At 38.5% G+C, this 12,982-nt stretch overlaps 1 protein-coding gene across 1 annotated transcript in view; it reads left to right on the top strand.

The window, feature by feature from the left end:
• Positions 1–12,982, top strand: part of TENM3 (teneurin transmembrane protein 3) — a 1,412,274-nt gene that overhangs the window by 1,018,664 nt on the left and 380,628 nt on the right. Inside the window, exon 10 of the mRNA XM_042468494.1 lies at positions 8,817–9,116. Within this exon, the coding sequence (XP_042324428.1) occupies positions 8,885–9,116 (232 nt within the window). The 5' untranslated portion in view covers positions 8,817–8,884. The remainder of the gene's footprint in view (positions 1–8,816; positions 9,117–12,982) is intronic.

Here is a 12,982-nt window from a genome sequence, read left to right as displayed (position 1 = left end):
CCTGCTGTGAACTCTGCCTGATGCCAGCCTGGGAAGCAAATTGGGGGCACAGAGAGACAGAGGCAGCGGGAAACTGGACTCTGAGCTCAGCCTCACCTGGGAGGGCACCAACACTTGCACCACCTTCACCCCCCTCCTCTTTTTGTTAGCTTGTCACCCAGTGCTCCAAAAGTGAGAGTGCCCCATGAGGGAGAGTGTGGGACCGCCTTGGTGCCCCTGCCTGCCCAGAAGATGCCCAGGAGATGGGGGGCTTACCTGAAGTCCTGTTGTCCATAATGGCAAAGAGGGCTGTCCCTAGTAGCCACGCCACCATTGGAGACAACATGACTTGAGCATCTGTGGATTTTGGTATCCGTGGGGAGAGGTTCCAAAATGGAACCCCCCCCCCCCAATGGATACCAAGGTTCCACTTTACACAGCATTTAACCTTGTTGAATACAGATCAGTTATGAATCCATAACTCTAGGTTATAAATCTAGGTAACTGCAGTACTGAATTCTAGACATTGTTAATATGGCACACTAGTTACTCAATTTCTGTGAGTCTATACATTGCACTTACTGCTTCCAACTGTCTGTTTAAATATAATCAAGGAATATGGTGTTGTGGGAATTTCTCTTGTTGGTCTCCAGCTTCCTAGCTCCTTCACCATTTGCTGTGTTAGCCAGGACCAATGGAAATTAGGCCAAAACAAGAACATGTTGAAGTTGTTTCGAAAAATCTTGTAAAATTTAATTTAAAAAATTTGTTGACACTTTTTATTGTGATTAATTGGTCAGAAATTTTAAAAGCTATAACTTGTATTCTAAAAGTTGCATGTTATTTGTCATTGATATGGTCTGATAAAAACCACTTTGATTTTTTGATCGGAGAAAAAAGGCCTTCATTTTGAAGACCATCATAGTATAGCAAGGTGAAAATGTCATGCAATAATGAGATAACATTGTGGTATAGAAAGTATATTTTTAAAAGCTAACTGTTTCAACACATTCCCCACTAAAAAGTCAGAAGCACATTTTATTTTTCTTGACCTGCTTCGGTGACTGCCAATCTCTTAAGTTTCAACATTAAATACATTTCTAAATATAGCAGGAATGCATGCTTTGTAGTACGAATCCCTTTCTATAGCTTTCTAGATGAGTGTATGTTGTACACTGCAGAAGCTTTTACTAGTGTCCCCTAGATTGGACTGGCTCCATTTCTAAATAAGTATTAGATGTTTGCCTTTCCCCACAGTAAAGCACTCAATTGGTTTCCCTTTCAAGGAACAAAATTGTGAACCTTTCTTTATTTATACACATATTTATACAGTGCACCTGCGTTATACTTGGACGCGTTTTATGCAGATTTCGGCATACGCTGGAAGCTGCGACGGAAGTGAGGGAGGCGCGCGCCGGAAGGAAACGATGGCACGCGCTCCCATGGTGTGCGCCCCGCACACTGTGGCTGCGCCTCCGCGAGCACAAGCCCCATTCATTTGAATGGTGCTTGAGCAGCTGCATTTTTTCCTTTATGTGGGGAGATCCGGAACAAATCCCCGTGTAAGGGAAGGGCAGACTGTACATGATTTGCAGACTTTGGCTGAAAACAGATGGCCCTAAAGGGCCAGCGTTATGCCGTACCTTTGTATGCCGGAACGAGGCTGTGGCAACTGCACACTGTGGCTTTGATCTGGCCTTCTTCCAGTTCAAAAAGGAGTGGCAGAAAGCTGCTCCTTTTTGTGAAGGGGAAGGGCGCCCTTTTAGCCACTGCCGCAGGTTTGCGGTACCCCTGTGGGAAGTGGCATATAAATGCCGCACTTCCAGAGCACCGCAACACTGCGCTTCATCTGGTCGAGTGGGCAGTGTGATGGCGGCATCGGGGCATGCATCATCTAAAAACCACACCCCCATACTACTCCCAAGGTGACATATTATGCCCATCTATTTAGCTCCATACTCTCCTTTTTGAGACATAGCTACAAGCATGCATGAGAAGATCCTGGATATAATCCTTTCCTTGGCCCAAACAACATTAGGAACAAGCATCAGTGGCTTACTTGTCATATTTTTTTAAAAGGTACAACCTCCTCAAACCTTTCCAGATTTCCACTTTGCAAGGGGAAATTATTAAGTGTTCTTTCATTTTAAAAAAAAACCTACAAAACAAATGGTGCTTTGTGCAAAAAAAATCATTTGCATCATTTTCATTATTATTATTATTATTATTATTATTATTATTATTATTATTATAAAAAGGCTTTTCAACTAGCTAATAAGACTTTAGCAAAAGGACCTGAAAAATGAAAAGTCTTTTGGAAGTTGATTACTACTACTACTACTACTACCTCTTCTTCTTCTTCCTCTTTGGGGAGGGGTTTCAATCTCTCAGGAGCCCTTTGCCATTTGCAAATATTCTTTTCAGTCATTCAATACATTCCCAAGTTTCTGCTATCAGATCAGTGTGAATGTCACTGGCAAAGTGGATGGCATGGGAAAGGAACAGAATATGCAGCACTTAGTGAGAGGAGAGGACAGGAGCTTTTAAAGATTGCCATACTTGAGCTGTGTACTGGAATAATATGATGGAAGCTAGGAATAGTACAAAGTTTAGTGTTGAAAGGAAGATCAGAAACTAAGTTTTAGGATAAATCAAGGACTTTGTGGGGGAATAGTGAAGCAATATAAAATACTGAGACAAAATGTGTTACGCTAGAAGGCAGGTATTGTACAGTTCGGGATATTAATATGACTGGTACTGGTGATGTATATGTTTTGGGTAAGAGACATTCAGCCTTTGTCATGCACAAGATTTTAAGCAGGCAGGGAGACTTTATATTAACAAATGGCAAAACAAATTCCAATAAAATTTATTGTATAGGACTGCAGGTGAAATATTTTTCTTTCTGCTGGAGTACTTTTGTAGTCAGGGAGCTCACATTCCCCACTGCATATTTATTGTGTTGACTTCTCTTTGAAGAATCACAGATCCAGACATTTCATAACTTGTAATCCATTACTAGGAGCCCTGATGGAGCAGTGGTTAAATGCTAATACTGCAGCCATTCACAGCCACAAGGCTGTGAGTTTGATCCCAGGCAGGGCTCCAGGGTTGACTTAGCCTTGCATCCATCCATAGATTGCTAAAATGAGTAACAAGCTTGTTGGGGGCAATTAGCTTATACATTGTAAACCACTGAGGGAGTGCTTAAGTGCACTCAGAAGTGGTATAGAAATTTACTTTCTATTGCTATTGCTTGCTATGACATACAGTGGACCCTTGTTATACGCTGGGGTTTGGTTCCCAGATCCCCCATGTATAACAAAATCTGTATATGCTCAAGTCCCATTAAATATAATGACATAGCAAAATGGTGTCCCTTATTTAAAAAAATGGAAAATCAAGGTTTCATATTTGAAATTTATACTTTTTTGGAACATTTTCAAAGCGTGTATGCTTGAATCCGTGTATAAAAAATCTGTGTATAAGAAGGGCCAACTGATACAAGTATTGTGGGAAAACAATGGAATAGAACAATTTTTGATAGTTCACAGACTTAAAACAAAAGTAACTGCCAGGAAATGCTCATGGATCTTCATGTGATGGAATGCTAACTTGCTCAAAAGCTTGCTTGCACATCTTTTAAAATATTACACACCTGAGACTCAGAAACTTACATGCCATGTTACATTGCAGAAACATACCATTACTAATTCCATTCATGGAATTTCTATCGCAAAATAAAGGAACTACTGTACTCCTATTGTACACACATCAGCAATGTAGAATGTCAAGCTCACTTAAATTGAATATCCATTTCTTTCTCTTCTGTCAACCAAGAGATATGGAAAAGGACACCTAGAAGATGGTAGCAAGCTCTAGAGCTGTTGAATTATCTCTGTTGCTATGGCAAAACCCCAAATTACAAAGACCCCTTCAAGAGTACTTCCTCAGGTGACACATACCAAGGAATAAGCTATTGCTGAGACTGAGTGGAAAAATGCAGGCAAGGTTTCTGCTCATTTCCAATGCTGTTTCTTCCCCATCCCCTATGAAAAATGTGGTTTCCCTCCACTTCTTTTTGTGCTGGAGGAACTTGCCATTGATAAGGGTCAGAGTACATGTATTGTTCCATGTTTATGTATGAGAAATAGCACATATATATACCAAGAATTGTAGGTTCAGTGGCATTTCTGGGCAGATCTTTATACTGTATTTCAGAAAGCCAGTGATAGATATTTATGGACAGATAATGACTAGATGAGGCACCTTTCAAAGTCACTCAGATTAATCCTAACTATGGTACTAGTATTTACAGTGGCAAATAGTACAGTTGGTAATTGTACCACCCCAATCTTTATGATAAAAACATGAAAAAATGTAAGGATATGATCAGTTGTATCTTTACTGTTTATGATAACTGTATAATTGCTGTCATGGTGTTTTAATAATATAGTGCTATGAAGCCTCTTGCAGTTTCTAACCTTACTAGCCCTTGAGGGCTAGGGAAGACAATAGATAACCCGGACTGCTGCTTTTTGAAGTTTATTGAGTTCATTGACTTCTGTGAGAAGGAGATTGTTAATTGCTAACAAAGCAGCATGGATTAGACCATTGAGGATTTTCAACTGTGGATAGTCAAAATAAAATTTATACACAAAAATAGTACATACAAAAGGTTTTTGCTCCCCCTCCCCCACACTATCCACTTAAAACTCCAGAACCTTGAAAGCAATAAATTAACTTCTTTTGTAAATAATATTAAATTGTATAAATTATAAGAAGCCACATTTTTAAAAGGTTATATATTTTAAAATTAAGTTAAGAATTTTAATTTTCCAACAAATTCTCATTGTAGTAGATGTGTATCGTGGTTTGTGTAGAGCAGTTGAAATGTTTAGTGTAGTTGATTGCATGTTAAAAAATGAATTTAAGAACAACAGTATACCAAAGAAAATAGTTTCTTAAGGGATGAGGGAATTTTTTATCTTAGGAAACATTATGTCAATTGTATAAAGGTTCTAGAGTAGGATATGATATTGGTGCAGATATTGTAATAGTATATCTGAACAGATAGTTGAACAAGAACTCTTCATGTTCTGCTCTTCTGAGAAGGTACTGCTCCTTAATAGATTTTAAATTGTCCTTTGTGCGATAAAGAAATATTTCCTAAAAGAACAATTTCTGTATTCTGCATATGTATTCCATTTACATGGACAAATCTGAGATTCATGCAATCTCCAGAATATTTCAGATAAGGCTTGATGATTAAAGACCTGATACTTTTAGAATTCTAAATTACAATATGATTGTAAATTAAATACATGCTGAGAATTACTTTAAGTGAGATGATTGATTTGTTTAAAAGTGTATTTTAGAAAGGCAATAGATGAATGGATCTAACAGCATCTTTCTTCTTTTGTTGGGCAGGAAAAGGTACTGCTTTATATTACATAGTGATGAATTCCATACTTCTGTGTAGTAATATTCTGGGGAAAAAACTGGCTGCTTCCATTGCTTAGACTTCGTATGTTAATTAAGTGGCATATTTCAAATACCTTATACTCAAAGGTGCAACAGGAAGAAAGATCTCATTATGTTTTTTTTCTCCTGAAGACAAAAGGAAAAAAAAAACCTTACATCATGTTAATACAAGACATAACACTTCTGTTAATGAGCCACTTTCATGCATTTGAGTCCATATATCCTAGTGTTTGTTTATGCAGAGAGGCAAATAGTGGCAATTACTCTTATGTAAAATTAGTAGATTTAAAATATGTAATACTGCCTTGTGTCACATAAAAGGGCTTTCTGTCCTTGATAAAAAAAAAAATGTACATAGTACACTGTGTGTGTTTGTGTGTTGATGTCCATGGAGGTTGATTGGTCTCATAATCTCTGCAACTTTACCTTCCTTATACAGTATAAATTTCTAATTACATCAGTTGGTAATGTTGAAAATTTAGTTACAACTCAGGCTTCCTGAAAGTGTTTAATTTTAGTGGAATACTTGTGAAGTCTGATCAGATACAATATTGTTTAATATATAGTTGATAAGATCATAGAAATTCCTGACTTCTGATAATTTCAGTGACCTTCTTGGCTCACCATAGCTGGGCGACCACTGGTAGAACAGTGGAACCCTGTGTAAGTTTTGGTGGTGGACACTTCCCTTTCCACTGAAGCTCTCTGAATATCCTCTCCCGAAGAAAACCCCACAGCCATTTGTTGGCCCTTTCATAAGTATGCAGTAAGAAGAAAAATAGGAGGTTCAGCATTGTACGGGATTTATGTTGATCTTTACAATTATCGTCTATAAATGTGTTAATGGGTGTATTGTGGACTTAATGCTATTTGAGAATGAGGCACCATGCCTGCTGAATTTATGAGCCACTATCAAGTATGTTCTAAAACAACAAAAGAATTTACAATACAGAAGCTTCTCTGATTTCTGCTGTTTAGACTGTAGCCAAAGGACCCAGTTTGAATAATCCATTTTGTCAATACAAATTGCAGGCGGATGGTAGTGGATTGTGGAATCAGCACTTAATTTGGATCCCAACAACAATGGGTGGCAAAATACTAAAACTGTCTTCCCCTGTCCTGATTCAGGTTAGGTTTCCTACACTTAATTTTGAGTAAGGAAGGAAAGCTGACATATTGTGTTCTTCATATTAGAAATGTTTTTGTTTAATTCTAAGGCCAGTCTAGCATTCTATTTGCTCCATGGTTAATCAGGTGCTTGAAGCAAAGCTTTAAAGAAGCCCTGGTGGTGCAGTGGTTAAATGCCTATATTGCAGCCACTCACTCAAAACCACAAGGTTGTGAGTTCAAGACCAGCAAAAAAGGGCTCAAGCTTGACTCAGACTTGCATCCTTCCGAGATCGCTAAAATGAGTACCCATGTTGTTGGGGGCAAATTAGTTTACAGTTGTAAACCGCTTAGACACTGCTTAGGTGGTATGAAGTGGTATATAAATGAAGCTTGTTTGTTTTGTTTTTTGTTTTTGTATTGAATTTCTGAGACACAATCCTTATGCAGCCAAAAGAGCATCACTCCCACAAAAGATTGTGTCAGCTCTCTTGAAGGTTAGTGGGTGAGGAAGGGAAAACTTTAGGGGGGAAGTTTGTGGGAGATGCCCACACACATATACAAGAGAGAGAGAGTAAGGACAAGTGTGATCAGTGAGCATAGAATACTACCTAACCACTGGGGAAACACTAAGGAATGGGCACATGGAATTGTGTGTAACTAGGGCAGAGTGCAGTGTTTAATGACAGGGCAAATGGGAACTATGTCAATGCTGTTAAGCTTAATAAGCTTCCTCCAATATTAAGGTGAACAGCAAAACTCCTCTATAATAGGATCAGCCTGTTCAGCTGGCACAAACAGTCAGCTTGTTCAGCTCATGGGAAATCTGTCTAATGGTAAAGAAGTCTCTGATCTAAATATGCAAAAATACACATTTGTAACTATTTTCTGAGGCAATAAATTAACAGCGTGTCAGCCATTTCCTTCTCTGGAAATCTATTTGCTTGGTTTTTTAGCAAAATTCCTAAGTGACATTTTTTAAATGCTGAAAGTGAAATACACCACTCACAGATGCTTTGCAACTTTCCCTTGCATCAGTGCTTGTTAAGACCAGAGAGTCAATCTGAACTTGAAGCTAAAACTGGAATGAAGCTCTGTTTTGTCCTGAACTAGAACAGAATCTAAACCATTATCTGATCATCTGTTTTGAGTGTATGTCATAACAAAACTGGAGGGGAACAAGGATTGGGTTGCCAGTTCAAAATAGGAGATGCCCCAAAGAACAAAACATCTGTTGGGGGTATTCTCACTGATTTACTGACTCTATCAGAATCAAAAGAAGCACATAAAATATAAAAACTTTGGGAAGATGTGTATAAGCGTATATACTCCACATTCTTCAAGGACTAGGCTATAAATCTCTTTCCTATTCATGACAAATGTTTGGTCAACACACAGGTTATCATGGAAAAGAAAAACATACAATACAGTATAATGGAATGCAATACATATTTATGTTGTTAAAAGAATGCAATATAGGTAACATATATTTGGTGTCTATCAAATCGACTTTACATGTATAGTATGCTGGGAACATACATACAGAAGCAAACAAGTATACTTGACATGTGAACCTAAAATGGTGCATGAACAAAGTTTTTTTTAAAAAAAAATCAAGAATTGAACTGATCGTTTAGGCATGTAGAATTGGTTAACTTTATTTCGATAGCATTTGAACCTGAACTAAAGCAATGACTTTGTTTGTTTGTTTGTTTGTTTAAGATACTGTATGGCTTGACTGTACTGGCACGAACAGAGTATGCCAAAAATATATGGTAGATGATACTATTAATAGTGTATATTTTATTATTTTGTGGGACAGAGATTACTTAACTAACCTAACAATTATACTGCTAAATAATTTGCTTCATTTTGATCTCATTGGGCCGAAACAGACAGGCCAAAATAAAGCTGCTTTGTGTCACTTTGGAGGTATGCTGTTCAAATGACACACACATCTTAAGAGGCCAGAAGCTGCTCCAAAGCTGCACTCCAGTCCTTAGGACTTCTGGCCTTGTAGGATGCATGCATCATTTAAACAGCATACCTCCAAAGTGACCTGAAGCAGCTTTATTTTGGCCTATCTGTTCGGGGCCTTTCTCATAGAATTAAATGGTAGCTAAGAGTCAGCATTATTTTGTTTGAGTAGGACTTTTACCCCTAGTAATTACCTAACTACCAATGTGTATAGTGTATTATGTAAATAGATACATAAATTATATATAATCTATTTAATCCTCTTACAGATGAAAAGTCGAATGTAGAGCAGAATTTCAAGCAACCTGACCTGATGTGCATACAGAAGTAATGAAGCATGGATGTGAAAGAACGCAGACCTTATTGCTCCCTGACAAAGAGCAGAAGAGACAAGGAGCGGCGTTACACAAATTCTTCAACAGAAAATGAAGAGTGCCGAGTGCCTACACAGAAATCCTACAGCTCAAGTGAAACTCTGAAAGCTTTTGATCATGATTCCTCCAGATTGCTTTATGGAAACCGAGTAAAAGACTTGGTCCACAGGGAGTCAGATGAGTATAGCCGACAAGGTAGGCATGATATTGTAAATATAGCACAAATATTTCCTATGCAGATATATAGTATCTGGACTCTGGAGGTCTAACCCTCTGTGTCAGTCTTACCATTGATATTGGAATGGTTGACATTTCTGTCAAGCTTCTACTGCATTGGTTTCATATTTTAACAAGCTGGGAAAAGTTGCTATACATGATTATCCCTCTCTTGTTTTAAAAAAATAACCTGATACAATCTTTAAAGTTTGTTGAGAATGCCCCTTTTTCTGTACATATGCCAAGTCAATAGAACAAAGGCATTTCAAGAGACATTTTGGGGAACATTTGCACAATGCTTACTTGTGAGGTCAGAGTCATGCAATGCATCCAATGCTTTAGAGCCACATGGAACAAGCCTTTCAATCCTGGTTCGTTGCCAGCCCAGGCAGCTGGTAAGACAACTGTAAAACTATTTTGACATCCCATATTGTTGCCCACTGTTACAAGGAAACAAAGTTACTGTTTTTTTCAGAGTATTTTCAACACTTCCACAAATGAGCTGGTATGTTCTTATAGGCTGTGAAAAATCACAGCTTTGATTTCCCCTGCAGAGGTCTCCAAGAAATTTACTACAAACGTTCAGTGTATTCAGTGTCTACTGAATTTTTGGATCAGGGTCTGTCGTAGGAAAAAAAAAATAAACAGGAACATTGCAATTACATTGTACTTCCCTCAGGCAAGTAAATAGTCAAACACCTGCAAGAAAGAAGATGGTCATATGTGAAAGCGAACAAGGCTTTTTCACTTTTAAGAGCAGAGTAGAAGGAAAACTTTCAGCAGTGATTTGTGTCATTACATGGCAATTAAAAGTGCAAGAACCTGTTCCTAAAAGTGCAAGAACCCTGGTATAAATATTTAAAATAAATATTATTTGGGGGTAAATATTTATAATGACATTAAGACCAAGGGAATTTTAGAGATGTAATTAAAAACAAATAAATAAGCATAAACTTTAGTTGTTGGGTTTTTTCCTTCAGCCTACCAACATACTGCAAATTACTGATGTAAAGTATATATGGATAGGCTGGAGCAGTCATTTTGTGGGCTCATTAAAAATCTGTTTTATATTACTGAGCTTCTTAAATATCAATTTGTTCAAAGTTTATATGATTTCTTTCTATAATATTCAGCCACTGGAGTGGGACTATATAATTCATATGTGACCACATTACCTATAAAAAAACAAAAACCTTCCTAGCACATGGATTAGGTCACATGGATCTTGTCTTCTGAGATAGCACAGCAAAGCAGCATCCTGTTTATATGATAACCTGCCCCCTTCTCCAACACCAGCAGTTATAGATATTTCTGGTAGATGCCCATTAGGCTTCCAGAGGGCTTATACTTATGAACCCAGAAGTGAGATGCATAGTCTTAAACACTCCTAAAACACAGTATGCCATTAAAACATTAATATGTATTCGTTCTAATTCTAAAGGATTTATTCTCATTCTAAAGAAATTAGAATTTACATGGCACTAAAAGCCATAGTTTGAGTGTTGGCCTATGACTCTAGAGACCAGGGTTTAAGTCCTAGTTCAGCCACAAAACCCACTGGGCAAGTCACACACTCTCAGCCTCAGCGGAAGGCAAGGACAAACCTCCTCTCAGCAAATCTTTTAAAGAAACCCTGCATGATAGGATCAGGAACGACTTGGAAGGCATACAACAACAAAAAGTAAAAAAAAGGAAATTAAAAGCTATATTTAATTAAATTTTACTGTATTTAACTATTCTGTTACAACTGTTTGGAATGCTATTTTAGATGAAAAAGCAGCTTGATAATGGTTTTGATAAGTATAATAAAAATATGAAAAAGCAAACCACATAGGAAAATAAAAGATTATTTTTAACAAGCACTTTTAACTGCCTAGCATATTGTTTTGCTGGGGCAGAGCCCCAAGCATAGTATTTTGGCAGGCATAACTGTTTGTGCCTCATCCTAAGGCTGGATGCATAAGAGAAATAGAGGGGATCCAGGCTTCTTTTGGTGCTGGCAGGATGGACTAAGTTCTTCCCTTTTATTTAGAGATAGAGGATGGCTCATATTATGTATGATGTATGTATGTAGGTGTGTGTGTGTGTGTGTGTGTGTATATATATATAATATAATTAATATATATATATGGGATAAAGTACCATACTTACATTGACTGTGGATAAGTCGACCCAGCTTTTTTGGTCAATTTTTGATTAAATTTATAGACTTATACATGAGTATATACAGTATAAGAGTATACATCTAATCACACTTAACTATAGTTTTAAAAAGCAGAATAAAATACAAGCTATCTACAGTATTCCAAATAGTTGTTACAAATGATTTACAAAGCTATCTATGGCGGGTTACACACGCCATTAAAGTACACACGGAGCACATATAGGGTTAGGGGGGTGCGGTGTTTCCGCACCTCCCTAACCCTAATCGCGCTCAGCACGTAAAAAATGATGGCGGCTGTTCCAGATGGCCGCCGCCATTTTTACGTAGCGGACACTGTGTCATGTGTCACACAGCGGCTATGATGTCGCGAGTGCGCCAGCAGCGTTTTGCGGCGTCATAGCCGCACCGCAAGAAGGAGCTCCATTTTGGAGCTCCTTTTTTGCTGCGCGAGGAGTTGCGCGGTTTTGCACGCAGCGGCCCCTCGTGCAGCAAAGAGCATGCTGGTAGACTGCCGTATTTGGCGGTCTGTAAAGAGCCTATGTCAGTTAGATTTATTTGTGCAGAATATGAAAATTCAACCTATGCTGGTCCTCTATTTCTACCATGCTTTTTACATTGTAACTACGTCTGACTAGAATGGACTTTGCTTAGTGGGTTGACCCAAGATGTGAGTTTCGGTGCTTTTTTCTCTAAGGAAAATATACTTGACCCAACTACTGATATTTGTAGTTCAGCCTAAACACACAGAGCTACAATATAGATGTATTTTAGTTCTAGCTGTCAAAAGGTCCATCCAATTAGTCCCTGTTGAACAAGTTTTCCATATCAGAGAAGGGCAGGCAAATAACTCTCTTTTAGATTCTAGTTCAGATTTTTGATCTTCAAATGGAAGCCAATTCTTTGCTGATAGTAACCACGGCACTCCATAGTAACCACGGCACTCCACAGAGACGGCCCTCACTAAGATCTCGAATGATCTTTTGCGGGCCAAGGCGAATGGCCTCTACTCTATCCTTGTCCTCCGATCTGTCTGCAGCCTTCAACACGTGGACCACTGTCCCTAAAGACGTACTCTCGACCTTGGTCTCGGGCCTTGTCCTCGACTGGTTCACATCTTACCTTCAAAGATCTTTTTCAGTAGTCTCGGTGGTCAGACCTCGTCCTCTGTCCCTCTTATCGTTGGAGTTCCTCAAGGCTCTGTTTTGGGTCCCCTTTTGTTCTCTTATACACACTCTCCCTTGGCAAACCTATAGTTCTTTTGGTTTCTCCTACCATTTATACGCCGATGATACCCAGCTGTACCTTCCACCCCTAATCTTTCATCGAGCTAGACAGCAAGGTGTCATCCTGTTTAACAGCTGTCTCCCACTGGATGCACCATCGGCGTCTGAAGCTCAATATGTCCAAAGACCAAGCTTCTTGTTTTCCCACCTAAGCCCACCCTTCACTACTTCTTTTCTAGTTCTGTCAATAACACTCTATCCAGCCAGTCCAGGAAGCCCACAGTCTTGGTTTCATTTTCGACTCCTCTTTGTCATTATACCCCCAGATCCAGACTACAGCCAAGGTCTGTAGATTTTTTCTTTATAATATTGCCAAAATCCGTCCAATCTCTCAGCTTCTACCGCAAAAAACACTGGTCATGCCCTAGTGGTCTCACGACTAGACTACAGTACTATAA

Source organism: Sceloporus undulatus, chromosome 5 (genome assembly GCF_019175285.1).
Source record: "Sceloporus undulatus isolate JIND9_A2432 ecotype Alabama chromosome 5, SceUnd_v1.1, whole genome shotgun sequence".
In the NCBI taxonomy this organism is placed as follows: Eukaryota; Metazoa; Chordata; class Lepidosauria; order Squamata; family Phrynosomatidae; genus Sceloporus; species Sceloporus undulatus.
The sequence above is the reverse complement of the archived record's forward strand: the minus strand, read 5'-3'. Positions and strand labels throughout refer to the sequence as shown.